This window comes from Physeter macrocephalus, chromosome 8, assembly GCF_002837175.3.
Source record: "Physeter macrocephalus isolate SW-GA chromosome 8, ASM283717v5, whole genome shotgun sequence".
NCBI classification, from domain to species: domain Eukaryota; kingdom Metazoa; phylum Chordata; class Mammalia; order Artiodactyla; family Physeteridae; genus Physeter; species Physeter macrocephalus.
The window spans coordinates 57,669,694-57,686,978 of NC_041221.1; the positions used below are offsets into that span (position 1 = coordinate 57,669,694).

General features: G+C 37.3%; 1 protein-coding gene across 4 annotated transcripts in view; it reads left to right on the plus strand.

Annotated features, from left to right (window-relative positions):
• NDUFS4 (NADH:ubiquinone oxidoreductase subunit S4) overlaps window positions 1–17,285 on the plus strand; it is a 134,229-nt gene that overhangs the window by 93,974 nt on the left and 22,970 nt on the right. For all 4 annotated transcript variants that reach the window (XM_028492903.2, XM_024124636.3, XM_055086553.1 and 1 more), the window contains 2 exons: window positions 3,621–3,793; window positions 14,618–14,691. In XM_028492903.2, coding sequence (XP_028348704.1) covers window positions 3,621–3,793; window positions 14,618–14,691 — 247 coding nt within the window. The remainder of the gene's footprint in view (window positions 1–3,620; window positions 3,794–14,617; window positions 14,692–17,285) is intronic.

Consider the following 17,285-nt stretch of genomic DNA (forward strand, 5'->3'; position numbering starts at 1 on the left):
TTTGATTCTTTGAAGTCATAATAGTCATTGAAATGTGTGAAATTCTGGTATTGAAAAGAGAGCGGCCAGCAAGACTCTAAATCCTGGGTGGTTGCAAGAAGCTTGCTGGGAGGTTTTTCTGCATTTTGACACCAACTTCCCATTGCTTGTTCCCTGCTTCCTTTGTTTAAAAAAAAAAAAAGTTGAATTCACACAAGATAAATGGGGACAGTTGATAACCGAGTCATACAGTTTTTGTATGGAAAACTAATATTTTATAATGGAAATTGGTGTTTGAAAAAATAAAGTTCATTTACATATACTGGCATATACTTTCTTAATGATTTTTAAAATTCCTCTTCCATTTAACTAAACTAGACTTGTGAAATGGAAGGTCAGCTATCAGCTCTTCTAGAATTTAAATTGTGGAAGAGATGGTACTGAAAGAGTAGAACTTTGGAACTATGATATGCTTCTTTTCAGTAGCAAATTTTTAAATTTGAATGCCCTTTAATCTATGAATCATGATGAGCTAACTAGTTAACTGTTCTTAAAATAGCATATTGTACATAAGATTGTGTTTCCAAAACTTTATTAAGATAGTGACATTCTTTAATAATATAAATATAGGTTTCAGGCTTGACCCAACTGTTTAAAATTAAGTTTTAAAATTCAGTAAGTCTGTATATATTATCTATAGGGTTGTTTTACTAGAATTTATAGATAATTATTAACTGGTGAGTCTTGAGGTTCTTCAGGTGCCAACTTGAATGCTTCTCGTATCTTATGTGATTTAACTTTTTTGTAGTCATAGAAAATTTATGAATTATTATTTATAAATTGCCTGTTTTACCAATCAAATGAGAAATCTGTAAAAGGCAACATTGGCATCTTCAGAGCATTTCTATCTTTTGTAAATGGGTTTTTAAAATAATCACAGATGATCCATATTGCCATAGAGAAGTAGAAATCTAGAGAGACTATCATTAGTTTAAGTAGTTTGCAGATTATTTATTTATTTATTTTCAAAAGTTGAGTCACAGGTAGGTGAGTGACAACTTTGAGGAAAGCAAAGCATTGAAGACACAAGTAAAAAGTTCAACATAGTGCCTCATAGTTCTTTTCAAGTATTACATTGTTTTAATGGAATCTTGGAATGGGAGCTTTAGCCCATTGAAATGTCGCTTAAAGGACATGTTCTTCTGTCACTAGCTGAAGCTGTGTGGATGAAATGATAACAATAGAGTGTTGTGATGCATTTAAAAAGTGTGAGAAATCAGTTTGTCTAGACTGAGAGTGTGCCTAGAGGGACTAGGAATTTTAGAGCTTCTGTGCCCTTTAGGTGTCAAGTATGTGAGAGATGCCAAGCCTTTTTATTCTGTCTTTGGCAGCAGTTCAACTCGGCTGCAGTACCTTACATGTCTTCTGCAGGCAAAGACAGGGATTCTATGTCAGAACAACTTGGGCTTCAAAATTTGGAAACTCATTTGTTCGAATGCCAGCTTCATTGGGGGAAGATATCAGTAAATAATTGCCGTAATTTGAGGGGGCATGGAAGCACTGGCAGCTAGGAGCTTAGCAATATTTTGTAGCCACTGATTTGAAAGAGGTTTTCCATTGTTAAAAAATCCTATCCCTTTCTGCTTTGATAGTACAAATCAAGAGATACTCTTTCCATTTTATTAAAGCTTTATTGGTTTTCAAATTACTCTGGCATATGCACACAATAAGACATTTATTAAGAAAAAGTAAGTCTGTTTCCTATGATCTCATCTTTCTGAGGTAACTGGTATTAAGAGATTAATATATTTCTTTTTCTATAAGTCTTAATTAAAAGAATAGCTAACTTACAGCTCCAGTTTTTATGATCTCAGCTCAGAATGGAGGGGTTGCTATGGAGTTTGACAAGGATGCCTCACCCCATAATTTTGTAATACACTTATATTGTTTGTTTATACTTTGCTTCGACTGTAACTGAAGAAATAGGACATATTAATATGGAGATATATAGTATTAAATAATAAGTTAATATGAAAGATTACAGATACTGTAGTGAATTCAAAGGGGGAAATAAACATTAAGGACTTCCCAGGAGCTGAGTCTCTTTCAAGCTCTTGAGTAGAAGAATATGCTTTAGAAAGTCATTAAATATAATAATACCTGAAATTACTTTTCTTTGAGGTTTAACTTGACAATTAGAAGTTACTAATTAAAACTTATATTCATGTCTTTAAAAATTATGTACCAATTGTACTTGTTTTGTTTTTACTTTATTCTATAAGCAAAGAAACTTTTTAAAAATGGAGGCATATACTAGAAGTACATTTTTGTGTAAATATTTGTATGGATCATTTCAATAGTTTCTCCAAACAGACAAGCTGTGACAAAGTAATCACACCTAATTATTGGTACAGGTGGAAAGGTATAGTTGCCAGCTAAAATAACTTTAAAGAATTGGTTCTTTAATCTGTGGGCAGAAAGACTAGTCGAGTCAGAAATACATTTAGTTTTTTCCCAGTACATATTGCAACTAAGTACTTACACTAATTCTTTGGTCCAAAGCATTGATTAGAGTGGAACCACAAATAAACGTTAGCCTTCATTAGAGGACATATTACAGTGAAATTAAAATTGACAAAATGGGCTATATTTTCTAGTTTTCACAAGTTTGGTATACTCATTTCCAGGTTAAACCTGTTGTTTTTAACCAGTTAAAATTTACCTTAGTAAGTGAACCATGATTTTAAAATGCTTCATTTATAAGAATAATATAGTTGACCCTACTATGTTCTTACGTTGATTAAGTATTTTACCATTACTAAATGGAGACTTAAATTCTGAATTACTTTGTTATTTTACGTCCTGATTGCTATTATAAATTGATAAATATATCTAATCTAGGGCATCAAAATTGTATGCATTCATCAGTTGAGCATTTGTTACTGGATAGAAATATAGAAAAAGAGTCAAGAAAGTTACCATTGTTTTCATCTCACGTTTCTGCCAAAATTGTGCAAATTTTTTGGCTCTGCTTTGCAGAATAGATTTGACATCTGTCTGATATCATTTTCTCTTCGATAGGTTTCACCAAAGGGAGATAAATCAAAATGCTAGTTAAAGTTGTTAATTGATTTTAATTGTTTACAGACAGGGTCAGGCCTTCCTCTGAAGGGAATGCCTTGTTGTAAGCAGTTTGACATAGAAACCATTGGTAACAGATTTTTTTTCTATTTAAAATTTAGTCACGTTCTATATTTCATTATTTTTAGTATTCCTTTACATTCTTTCTCTGCTAACTAATTAGCAGGTAATTAGTCACTTGCTTATGAAATAACAGCCTATTTTATACCGGCTTTTCTACTAGCAAAATCTTCAGAAATTACCAGTGCTTTGTCGTACAGAAGGGACCTAATTTTTTTTTATGAACCCTTCCCCACTGTACCCTAACACTCCCCCAATATATCTTTTCCAGATATCAAAATAGCAGTTTACATGGTAAAATAACAAAGTAGTGAATTAAGTCAGAAAGCTTAAAAAAATTTATAAATAAGTATGAACAGAATTGCAAGATACAAAAAGCAACAAAAACATATTAGAGTGTATGTGGGCTGTTAGAAACACGTTTGCTTGTTTTTCTGTAGGATATTACTGCTTTAACTGGTGTTCCAGAAGAGCATATCAAAACTAGAAAAGTCAGGATCTTTGTTCCTGCTCGCAATAACATGCAGTCTGGAGTAAACAACACGAAGAAATGGAAGATGGAGTTTGATACCAGAGAGAGATGGGAAAATCCTTTGATGGGTTGGGCATCAACGTGAGTACTTTGGTTTATTTGAATATTATTTTCAGCTCTGTTTTTCTGTGTAGATTTTCCTTTTAAGTACACTGATTTTCAGACTCTTCAGTGTACAGAATGCTTTTTTAAAAAAATTTATTTATTTTTGGCTGTATTGGGTCCTCGTTACTGCACACAGGTTTTCTCTAGTTGTGGCAAGCGGGGGCTACTCTTCATTGCGGTGCTCATGCTTCTTATTGGGGTGGCTTCTCTTGCTGTGGAGCACGGGCTCTAGGTGCATGGGCTTCAGTAGTTGCAGCACGTGGGCTCAGTAGTTCCAGCGCATGGGCTTAGTTGCTCCGCGGCATGTGGGATCTTCCTGGGCTAGGGCTCGAACCCGTGTCCCCTGCATTGGCAGGCAGATTCTTAACCACTGTGCCACCAGGGAAGTCCCCAGAATGCTTTATGACAATACCTTTTGAGATAATTTGTGTAGATATCACTATGTTCGATGATATAGATGTATATATTACATATATATAACATATAATGTTCATATAAGTGTGGCCCAGCAAAATAAACCATAAAAACAGTCTTTTTCAGAGTACTATTTATTGGATAAAAATGGCTGACATTGTGAGCACTCTTAGCATGGTCCCCAAGCTATATATATTAGTTTAAGATACACTGTATGAATAGTGTTAATAATTTAGTGACACTTTTACTTGTTTATAAAATAAAACTTACTTATAAAGTGTTTTTTTGTTATTTATAAGAAGAGATTAGGTAAGTTTAGAAATTGGCTATTTTGAGGGAAACTTGTAAGTTCCTGAGATCTTGTGATTAATAAATTTACAGGCATTGGAATAAAGTAGTCATAAATTCTGTGGTACTAATGAAATCAGTGACCTGAATCTCTGTGGTGGATAAGGCCCAAATGTTAAAGAGCAGGACTGCCTCTCGTTGAATGAAAGAAGCTGCTACTAGAGAAAATAGCTAGATATTCAAGAATATTATCTTTCTTACTGAGATTACTGGAACATTATATGTGTTCAGTCTGCAGTTGAAGGTAGTTATCAGTTTAAATTATGTCTCATTTTAGAAAAGTATGACACTTAACATCTTTTCCTGATGATGTACCTGGGAGAAATATTTTGTTTAAAATATCTGCCATGTTGCAGTTTAAATAGAATTATATTTTATTTGGCAGAATGATACATAGGCACGGTTTTTCAGGTGTTTTGGTATCTTTAGATTTTATGTTTCATGTAATATATGGAGTGTTGTTGTAAATCACACACTCATAGAGACTAAAGAAATTTATAAGGAATAACTTTGTCTATACCCAATGGTTGAAATGTTAAGATTACTCATTTTTTAAGTCACATGATCTTTTAATGTGTTCATCTATACACAAGTTTCATCCATTGCACTATCTATTGATGGCATCGGGTAGTTTTCATTTGGGGTTATTATGCATAATACTAAAATGAAAATTCTTGTACATATCTTTTGGTGAATGTATGACTTCATACTAATAATATGCTAATTAACCCCTGAAACATTAATTATCAGTTAATAAACCAATTTATATTACAGAATATCAACAATCTATTAATTCTCCATCCCTTATGCTTATATAGTTAATGACAGACAGTTAAATTACTGATAGAAAACCTTGAACTTGTGGAAGATACATTTTATGCTTTATTAGGGTAGGTCTGTTGCAGTTTTACCCCTCTTCTTAATCCTGGAACATAATCTGGAAAAATAAAAAGGCATGGCCTTTCTGAGGTTTTGATGGAAAGCACAGGGTGTTTACTAACTCCTTCTAACTCTGTGGAACTCCAAACTCAGTCTCCACTGTAGCAAGTGGGCAGCTGCTGAAGTCTCTTTTGGGTTCTCTCAGCCTTCTCAGCTATTGTTTTAAAGCCTTGTCCATTCATGTGCAATTCAAAAGTTCTCTGTTCTGGGGATTCCTCCTTTTTACTGTTTTTGCTCCTAAATTTCCAGCTTCCCTGGGAATACTAAATTCCATCTCCAGACTTCTTGTGCTTACAAGACTATGGCTTTCTGCTTGAGTGCTTGATGCTCCTACCTGTCTGAACTAGAGAGCACCTTTAGGGGAAAAATTGTATAAACTTGGATCAAATCCACTGTGGTTCCATTTTTTCAAAGTTTTTGAGTTGGACAGTGAATTTGGGAGTTGAACTTAGGAAGATTGATCTGACATATAGGGATCTTACGGGAGTCCCAGAATAGTAACCATTTTGTACAACTTGTGAATCTTCACTTCAGTGAGTGCTATTTCCCATGTATTCTCTTCTGTGTATATCTCATATCTTTACACTATCCAAATTACTTCCTGAACCTTCTTTTCTATATTTTTTATGCCATGTATCTAAACGATGTTTCACAGAATGGTATACTTGGCTTAGAGATTCAAAATAAATATTTGTAGCAAAACAGCCTTTTAATAAACATGCTAATAAAAGTGACATTTCTGAAATTATATGGTTATTTTGTAAAGAGTCTATGTAGATTTGTAAACATTACCACTATCCTAGTTTGAAGAACTCAATTAGATGTCAGATCTTAGAGCATTATTTTTTTAAAGTGGCTGAAAGCTGAAAACAGTATTGTCAGTATGATGTATTCTAAAGACTATTCTCCATAATGATGAAGGTTCATTAAGAAGAGTAGGTGTTGTTGCCATCTATTTGGGGCAGGGAGGCAGTAATGATAGTAGTAGTAACTGTTGTACTCAGCAATTTTCTTGATACTAAATTTTTTAAATTGAGGTATAGTTGATGTACAATATTATATTAGTTTTAGGTGTACAGCATAGTGATTCAAAATTTTACAGCTTATACTCCATTTAAAGTTATTATAAAATATTGGCTATGGGCTTCCCTGGTGGCGCAGTGGTTGAGAGTCTGCCTGCCGATGCAGGGGACACGGGTTCGTGCCCCGGTCCGGGAAGATCACACATGCCGCGGAGCGGCTGGGCCCATGAGCCATGGCCGCTGGGCCTGCGTGTCCAGAGCCTGTGCTCCGCAACGGGAGAGGCCACAACAGTGAGAGGCCCGCGTACCACAAAAAAAAAAAAAAAAAAAAGGCTATATTTCCTGTGCTCTACAATATATCCTTTTTTAAATTTTTAAATTTATGTATGTATGTATGTATTTATTTATTTATTTATGGCTGCGCTAGGTCTTCGTACCTGCGCGGGTGCTTTCTCTAGTTGTGGTGAGTGGGGGCTATTCTTCTTGCAGTGTGCAGGCTTCTCATTGCTGTGGCTTCTCTTGCTGCAGAGCACGGACTCTAGGCACATGGGCTTCAGTAGTTGCAGCCTGCAGGCTCAGTAGTTGCAGCACGTGGGCTCTAGAGCTTGTGGGCTTCAGTAGTTGTGGCGCATGGGCTCTAGAGCAAAGGCTCAGTAGTTGTGGCGCACAGGCTTAGTTGCTCTGTGGCCTGTGGGATCTTCCTGGACCAGGGATCCAACCCGTGTCCCCTGCATTGGCAGGTGGATTCTTAACCACTGGACCACAGGGAAGTCGCTACAGTATATCCTTGCAGCTTATATATTTAGTACATAGTAGCTTGTACCTCTTACTCCTCTACCTCTATCTTACCCCCTCTTCCCTCTCCGCACTGGGAACCACTAGTTTGTTGTCTGTGAGTCTGTTTCTGTGTTGTTATATTTATTCATTTGTTTTATTTTTTTAGATTCCACATATAAAGGATAACATATATATGTATTTGTCTTTCTCTGTCTGATTTATTTCACTAAGCATAATACCCTCTGGGTCTATCCATGTTGTTGTAAATGGCAAAATTTCATTCTTTTTTTGTGGCTGAGTAGTATTCCATTGTATATGAATACCACATCATCTTTATCCATTCGTCTGTTGATGGACATTGAGGTTGCTTCCATATCTTGGCAACTGTAAATAATGCTGCTGTGGACTTTGGGGTGCATGTATCTTTTCAAATTAGTGTTTTCATTTTTTTCTGGATATATGCCCAGGAGTGGAATTGCTGGGTCATATGGTAGTTCTGTTTTTAGTTTTTTTGAGGAACCTCCATACTGTTTTCAGTAGTGACTGCACCAATTTACAATCCCACCATCAGTGCACAAGGGTTCCCTTTTCTCCACATCCCTGCTAACGTTTGTTACTGTGGCCTTTTGATGACAGCCATTCTGACAGGTATGAGGTGATTTCGCACTATGGTATTGATTTACATTTCTATAATAATTAGGGATATTTAACATCTTTTCATGTGGCTATTGGCCGTCTGTATGTATGTCTTTGGAAAAATATCTATTCCGGTCTTCTGTATATTTTTGATAGGTTGTTTGTTTTTTTTGATATTGAGTTGTATGAGTTGTTTATATATTTTAGATACATCAGTCATATCATTTGCAAATATTTTCTATTCAGTAGGTTATCTTTTCATTTTGTCAGTGTTGTTTTTTTTTTTTTTGCTGTGCAAAAGCTTTTAATCTGATTAGGTACCATTGGTTTACTTTTGCTTTCATTTCCTTTGCCCTAGGAGACAGATCTAAAAGAATATTGCTATGAATTATGTCAAAGAGTGTTCTGCCTATGTTTTCTTCTAGGAGTTTTATGGTTCTTCATCTTACATTCAGGTCTTTAATCTATTTTGAGTTTATTTTTGTATATGGTGTGAGGAAGTGTTCTAATCCCGTTCTTTTACATGTAGCTGTCCAGTTTTCCCGGCACCATTTGTTGAAAAGACTGTTTTTTCTCCATTGTATACTCTTACCTCATTTGTCATAGATTGATTGGCCATTAGTGCATTGGGTTTATTTCAGGGTTCTGTAGTCTGTTCCATTGATCTATGTGTCTGTTTTTATGTCAGTACCATACTGTTTTGATTACTGTAGCTTTGTAGAAAAATCTGAAGTCAGACAGCATGATACCTCCAGCTCTGTTCTTTCTCACGATTGCTTTGGCTACTTAGGATCTTTTGTGTTTCCATACAGATTTTAGAATTATCTGTTCTAGTTTTCTGAAAATGCCATTGGTATTTTAATAGCGATTACATTGAGTCTGTACATTGCCTTGAGTAGTATGATCATTTTAACAATATTAATTCTTCCAGTCCATAAACATGGTATATCTTTCCATCTGTTTGTGTCGTCTTCAGTTTCTTTCATCGGAGTCTTACAGTTTTTCAAGTCCAGGTTTTTTACCTCTTTTGTTAGATTTATTCCTAGGTATTTTATTCTTTTAGATGCAATGGTAAATGGGATTTTTTCTTAATTTCCCTTTCTGATAATTAGTGTATAGAAATGCAACAGATTTCTGTATATTAATTTTGTATCCTTAAACTTTACCAAATTCATTGATGAGCTCTTGTAGTTTTTTGGTGGTGTCTTTAGGATTTTTTGTATATGGTATCATGTCATCTGCAAAACAGTGAAAGTTTTACTTCTTTTTTCAGTTTGAATTCCTTTTATTCCTTCTTGTCTGATGGCTATAGCTAGGAGTTTCAGTACTATGTTGAATACAGGTGGTGAGAGGGGGCATCCCTGACTTGTTGCTGATCTTACTGTGTTCATCAGTGATATTGGCCTGTAGTTTCCTTTTTTGTGTGATATCTTTGTCTAGTTTTGGTATCAGGAAGATGCTGACCTTGTAGAATGAGTTCAGAAGTGCTCTTCCCTCTGCAATTTTTTGAAATAGTTTGACAAGGGTAAGTGTTAACTTCTCTAAATGTTTGGTAGAATTTAAACTATGAAGCCATCTGGTCCTGGGCTTCCTTTTGTTGGGAGTTTTAAAATTACTGATTCAATTTCATCACTGGTAGTTGGTCTGTTTATATTTTCTATATCTTTCTGGTTCAGTCTTAGGAGAGTGTACATTTCTAGGAATTTGTCCGTTTCTTCTAGATTGTCCATTTTATTGGCATATAGTTGTTCATAGTAATCTCTTATGATTCCTTGTGTTTCTCTTGTGCAGCCTGTAACTTCTCCTTTTTCATTTCTAATTTTGTTGATTTGGGCCCTCTGTTTCTTGCTGAGTCTGGCTAAAGGTTTATCAGTTCTGTTTATCTTTTCAAAGAATCAGCTCTTAGTTTCATTGATCTTCTGTATTGTTTTTTTAGTTTCTGTCATTTATTTCTGCTATCATCTTTATGATTTCTTTCCTTCTACTAACGTTGGGTTTTATTTGTTCTTTTTCTAGTTCCTTTAGGTATAAGGTGAAGTTGTTGAGATTTTTCTTGTTTCCTGAGTTTGGCTTGTATCACCTTAAACTTATCTCCTGGAGTGGCTTTTGCTGCATCCTGTAGATTTTGGATCATTGTTGTTTAGTAGCATATTGTTTAACCTCCATCTGTTTGGTTTTTTGCAGCTTTTTTCTTGTAGTTAATTTCTAGTCTCATAGTGTTTTGGTTGGAAGAGATGATTGATATTTCAGTTTTCTTAAGTTTACTGAGACTTGTTTTGTGGCCTATCATGTGATCTATTCTGGAGAATGTTCCATGTGCACGTGAGAAGAATTTGTATTCTGTTGCTTGTGTTTGGAATGTTGTTGGATATATATATATATATTTTTTAATATACAAATGTATAACTTTTTTTTTTTTTTTTTTTTGCGGTACGCGGGCCTCTCACTGCCGCGGCCTCTCCCGTTGCGGAGCACAGGCTCCGGACGCGCAGGCCCAGCGGCCACGGCCCACGGGCCCAGCCGCTCCGCCGAACGCGGGACCCCCCCAGACCGGGGCACGAACCCGCATCCCCTGCACCGGCAGGCGGACCCCCAACCACTGCGCCACCAGGGAAGCCCCCCAAATGTATAACTTTTAAAGCCATTTGTTTTGTCATTTAAGGCCAGTGTTTCCTTATTGATTTTCTGTCTGGATGATCTGTTCATTGATAGAAGGAGTGTTAAAGTCCCCTTCTATTATTGTGTTACTGTCAGTTTCTTCTTTTATGTCTGTTACTTTTGCTTATGTATTTAGGTGCTCCTGTGTTGGGTGCATATATATTTACAATTGCTATATTTCCTTCTTGGATTGATGCCTTGATCATTATGTAATGTCCTTCTCTGTTTCTTGTTGCAGTCTTTGTCTTAAAGTCTGTTTTGTTGTTGTTGTTTTAATGTAAGTATTGCTACCCCAGCTTTCTTTTCATTTCCATTTTCAAAGAATACCTTTTTCCATCGCCTTACTTTCAGTGTGTCTTTAGGTCCAAAGTGAGTCTCCTGTAGGCAGGGTATATATGAGGCTTGTTTTTATATCCATTCAGCTACTCTGTGTCTTTTGATTGGAGCATTTACATTTAAAGTAATTATTGATAGGTATATACTTATTGCCATTTTGTTAATTGTTTTGGGTTGTTTTATAGTTTTTGTTCCTTTCTTTTTATTTTGTTCTCTTCCCTTGGGATTTGATGACTATCTTTAGTGTTATATTTGGATTACTTTCTCTTTTTTGTGTATTATTATAGATTTTTGGTTTGTGGTTACCATGAGGTTTATATATAGCAATTTATATGTGTGTGTGTGATTATTTTAAGTTGCTTTCTTAATTTCAAACTCATTTTAACAACCCTGCATTTTTATTCCCCTCCTCCTAAAGAATACAGTTTTTGACATCATATTTTACATCTTTGTTATGTGTATCTTTTAACTGCTTATGAGGACATATACGATTTTACTACTTTTGTCTTTTAATCTTCCTAGTAGCTTTCTATATGGTTGATTTACTACCTTTAACATTTCCTGTAAAGCTGATTTGGTGGTGCTAATCTCTTAGCTTTTGCTTGTCTGTAAAACTTTTGATTTCTCCACCAAATCTGAATGAAAGCCTTGCTGGGTAGAGTATTTTTGTTTGTAGGTTTTTTTACTTGTATTATTTAAAATATAGTATACCATTCCCTTCTGGCCTGCAGAGTTACCACTGAAAAGTCAGCTGGTAGCCTTATGGGGAGTTCCCTTGTAAGTAACTTGTTGCTTTTCCCTCTTAATTTTTAGTATTCTCTATCTTTAATTTTTGCCATTTTAATTACAATGTGTCTTGCTCTGGTCCTCTTTGGGGTGATTTTATTTGGGACTTGCTGTGCTTCCTGGACCTGAATGTCTGTTTTTTTTTCCCAGGTTAGAGATTTCAACTATTATGTTTTCAAATATTTTCTCTACCCCTTTTTTTCTCCTTTCTTCTTCTGGGACCCCTATAATGCTAATGTTAGTATGCTTGATGTTGTCCTGGCGGTCTCTTAATCTGTCCTCATTTCTTTTATTCTTTTCTTTTTTAGCTTCAGTGACTTCCACTACTCTGACTTCCAGCTCACTGATTCATTCCTCTGCATCATCTGTTGATTCCTTCTAGTATACTTTTTATTTCAATTACTGTATTCAACTCTGTTTGGTTCTTCTTTATATCTTCTTTTTGTTAAACTTCTCACTGTGTCATCCATTTTTATCCTGATTTTTTTGATCTTTACAATCATTACTTTTAACACTTTATTGGGTATCTCCACTTCACTTAGTTCTTCTGGTGTTTTATCTTGTTCCCTCGTTTGGAACTGATTCTCTTGCCTCATTTTGCCTGATTTGCTCTTTTTATTTCTATGTATCTGGCAGGTTAGTTTTGTTTCCCAACATTCAAGAAGTGGCCTTTTGTAGATGTCCTGTGTGTCCTAGCAGCACACTTCCCTCTTGTCACCAAAGCTATATGCGCTAGGGGTGCCGCTTGTGTGGGCTGCATGGGTCCTTCTGTTGTGGCAGGTTGACTACTGTAGGCAGTCGGATACATGTGGCTGGCCCCTGGTCCAGTTGTTTGCTAGGCCTTACCTCGTGTGGAGGAGGCTGGCTGTGGAAACCCAGGGTGTCACAGGGCTAGTGCTGGCTCACTAGTTGGCAGAGCTGGGTTCCTGGATCTAGTGTCAGCCTACTGGTCGGTGGGATCATTTCCTGACATGGCTGGCTGTGGGTTCTGTGGTGTCCCAACACTAGTGCTGACCTCATGGTGAGTGGGGCTGGACTCCAGGTCAGCTTGGTTTAGTAGTCCAAGATGTCTCAGTTCTGGTGTCAACCTCCTGTTGTGTTGGCTGGATCCTGGATAAAGCCGGCTGTGGGGCTGCAGTGGTCCTGGGATTGGGACCACCTGCTGGTGGGCAGGGTCTTGTTCCGGGGCTAATGTCCTTCCACTGTTGCATGAAGCTAAGTCCTGTGGTCTCTTGCTGCAGGGCCCAGGGGTCCTAGAGCTGGTGTCGAACGAATGGTGTGTGGGGCCAAGGCCAAGGGGTTCTGGGGCTAGTCCTGGCTCACTGGTAGGCCGAGCTGGGTCCTGGGATCTCTGGCTACAGAATCCCGGGGTTTCCTGCTGAACTGCTGTTGTCTACTGCTGTGTGGTACCAGGACAGCTGAGGGAGGTGAGGGATCCACGATCCAGTGTCTCAGAGCTGGTGTTGTCCCTGATGGTCCACAGAGCCAGGGCCTATGGGGTCCCAGGGCTGGTACTGCCTGTTGGTGGGTAGGCTGGGTCCTCTATGGCAGTCTGAGGGTCTGCTGTGATCCTGGGGTCTCTGGCTGCAGGGCCCTCTGGTGGAGAGGGCTGCGTCCCGGGGCGACTGTGGGCTCAGAAGTCCTTAAGGCAGTCTGCCTGCTGGTGGGTAGAGCTGTGTTCCCACCCTGTTAATTGCTTGGCCTGAGGCACCTCACGATTGGTGCCTACAGCCTTGTGGGTTCTAGTGGTAATAAGCTATTGGGAGGGTTCCAAAATGGCACTTGCCACTGTCCTGATGGTAGAATGAGCTCCCCAAAATGGCTGTTGCCAGTTTTCTACATCCCCAGGCTACAGTTGCCTGCTGCCTCTTCTGGAGACTCTCAAAGATAAGCAGGTGAGTCTGACCCAGGCTGCCTTCAAATTACTCTTCTGCCCTGGGTCCCAAAGTGTGTGAGATTTTGTGTGAACCTTTTAAGAGTTAGTCTCTATTTCCCACAGCTCTCTGGGTCTCCTGAAAGTAAGGCCCATTGGCTAAAGCCAAACGTTCTGGGGGCTCATTTTCCCTGTGCAGGATCCCCAGGCTGGGGAGCTCGATGTGGGGCTTAGACCCATTGCTCCTTGGGCAGAACCTCTACAATTGTAATTATCCTTCTCTTTGTGGGTAGCCCACCATGGGTAGGGGTCTCCCTCTCCCACCTGTCTCATTGTGGTTCCTTCTTTATATCTTTAGTTATAGAAGATCTTTTCCACTAGATTCCAGTTTTTCCTCAATAGTTGCTGTGTAAATAGTTGTAATTTTGGTGTGTTTGTGAGAGAGGTGAGCTCAGGGTCTTCCTAGTCCACCATTTTGGCCACGTTCCTTCTCATTTTGATGAATTTGTAAGGTTTAAAGAAAAACCTAAGAGGATTCTCATTTTCCTCTAGTATTTTTTAAAGTTTAATAAATAATGATTTTATTTGAGATTAAAGATTGCTGAATATTTCTGCAATTTTAAATTTTTTAATTTGACAATACATGTTAGAAAAATCAAATTTTTGTTTTTGTTTTTGTTTTTTTTTCTTTTTTCCGGTACGCGGGCCTCTCACTGCTGTGGCCTCTCCCGTTGCGGAGCACAGGCTCCGGATGCACAGGCCCAGCGGCCATAGCTCACGGGCCCAGCCGCTCCGTGGCATGTGGGATCTTCCCGGACCGGGGCACGAACCCGCGTCCCCTGCATCGGCAGGCGGACTCTCAACCACTGCGCCACCAGGGAAGCCCAGAAAAATCAAATTTAACACAGCAAAACATATTCAAACATTTAACAGTTTTAAAGAAGTGATTAAAAATAAGTAATTTTCAGCAGAGGTTAATGTTAAATCCTGGAAAAAAATTGTTTCTTACAGGGCTGATCCGTTGTCCAACATGGTTCTAACTTTCAGTACTAAAGACGACGCAATTGCCTTTGCAGAAAAAAATGGTAAGTTTGGTTTGTTTTTGTTTTGCTTTGACAAATAAAATCAAGATATGATTTTATGTTCTTAACCTTAATCAGATTCTATATCCCTAACTAACTGGCATTAAGTTGAATGAAATCTCTCAATGTATCTAATCCAGTGGTTTTTAGATTTTTTTTTTTTTTTTTTTACAACATGAGAACATACCCCTCCAAAAAAAAAAAATCTAAAAGTAAATGCACATGTAACATATAAGTCAAACTGCTCGAAATTTGAAGTAGAGACAAGGAATAAAACTACTTGTCTAATTCCTATCTTGCTTATGAATTCCTCTGCAAAATCATTAACATTAGGGTTTTTGTTGTTTTTGTTGTTTTGTTTTTTTGCGGTATGCGGGCCTCTCACTGTAGTGGCCTCTCCTGTCGTGGAGCACATGCTCCGGACGCGCAGGCTCAGCGGCCATGGCTCGCGGGCCCAGCCGCTCCGCGGCATGTGGGATCTTCCCAGACCGGGGCACGAACCCGTGTCCCCTGCGTCGGCAGGCGGACTCTCAACCACTGCGCCACCAGGGAAGCCCAACATTAGGTTTTTAAACTCCAATTAAACATCTCATAAGGCAACCTATTCCAGTTTTGACATCTGGTTATTATTTTCTTACTTTGAGCCAAAATCTCATGTCTGTTACATTACCTAATAGCTTTTCAATTATTTGAAAATAGTTATCATTATCATATTTCCTCTAAAATTTCATGTAAGCCTAAATGTCTACATTTGCCACTTTTATTGATATGTTGGGCCTAGTACCAAGCATCATCTCATGTCTACAATTATATTAATACAGCCTCAGAATATATTATACCTCAAAACTACTGTAGCCACCTAAAACTATTGGCCTGTGTTGGTCTTGCTTTCAACAAAAATACAGAATGTCTTTTTTTTCTCATTGTTTGCTGTTAAGCCATGCAACACAGTAGTGAAAAGAGGCTTTGGAGGCAGACCATTCTGAATTCTAATTCTTATTATGCCACTTGAAGCTACATGATTTTGCATTAATTTCATCATGGACTTAATGTTTCTTTGTTGTTGAAATAATGGTACTTATCTTAAGGTGTATTTAGTCCAGTACTTGATACATAATAGACGTTTGGTAAGTATTAGTCCTGTTCCTTACCTCCCTCTCCATCTGTTATTTCTGCTGTTTCTCGGATTTTAATGCAGTACTGTGCATTTGTATCTAATGCATTCTGTTGTTCTAGTTGGTCAAATTGAATTTGAGTCTAATTTAGCTATCTATTTGAATGACATACTGCCCATTTAAGTATGTTATTACTATAAGGCAATATATAAGTGTAAAAGATTATTAGCATTACCTAACATTTGATATAAACGTGAAAGCACTGTAAAGATTGTTATTATCTGAAATATTTTCTTTTCATCCTAAGTTCATATTTTATATACCTTATGATTAAGAGTCTAAAGCCAAACTGCCTGGGTTTGAATCCATGTTGGATCACTGTTTGACTCTGTACAGGAGAAAATGGAAGTACAATGGAAATTGTTGTGAGGATTGAATGGGTTAATTAAAGTGCTTAGAACATAGTTAAGTAAGTATGTAATAGTATATCAGTTTATTTTATTAGTAGTAGACTTCTGAAATTAAAAAAAAATTTCTTAAGTATAATTCCTTATTAATACTTTCTTGGTAATTTCCAAATTTCTGAATTACATATTTGTTCTCAAAGTGGTTATAGTCTTTAAAATATTATTATGATTTAACATTTACATTGTTCTTTTTAAAATTAAACTGTAATATAGCTTATCAGCAACAGTTCTATTAATGTTTTTCATCTGTGCAGCCTACTGTATTTCATGTCTGACACTTCAAAAATGTCTGTACTGTGAGTTTAATGACAGGAAATCTAATTAAACTCTTACTGCTGACTAGTCTCTGAGCAGGCACAAGGACTGCCTGACTATAGTTGCCATGTGATTTGCAGGTGTGAACTAACCACTGCTGCTGTTAAAATCAAGTGCCTTTCCATTCTGATTTCTACCCCCAACACCAGAATGAAAATTGAGGAACATTATCAAAGTCAAGAGACAGTAAAACTTGAAAAAGTTTAGAGGATATTACCTTATAAAACTAAGCTACCAGTGGATCAGGCAAGTTCCCTGGTGGTTGAGTGGTTAGGGTTTGGCACTTTCACTGCTGTGGCTCAGGTTCAGTCTCTGGTTGGGGAACTGAGATCCTGCAAGCCATGTGGCACGGCCAAGATAAAATAAGAAAAACAAAAACAGAAAAACAGTGGATCAGGAATTCTAACATACAATGTAGCAAGAGTTAGGTATATACTGGAAACAGAGCAACATAACACAAAACCTATATAATGGACACTTGCTATGTGGTGAAATTATTGACTTTCTAAAATATTTTCCTCTACTCAAGAATTTGAAACCACTTTCATCTCCTGGGGAAGTCCTCAATGATTATTCCTCATTTGTCATTTATTTAACATTTAGCATTTATGTCTTTAAATAGATAAGTCCTGTTTCTACAGCTATCGTGGCAGCAAGTCTAAACCAACACCATTGAAATGGTACAGAATCATGGGGTGGA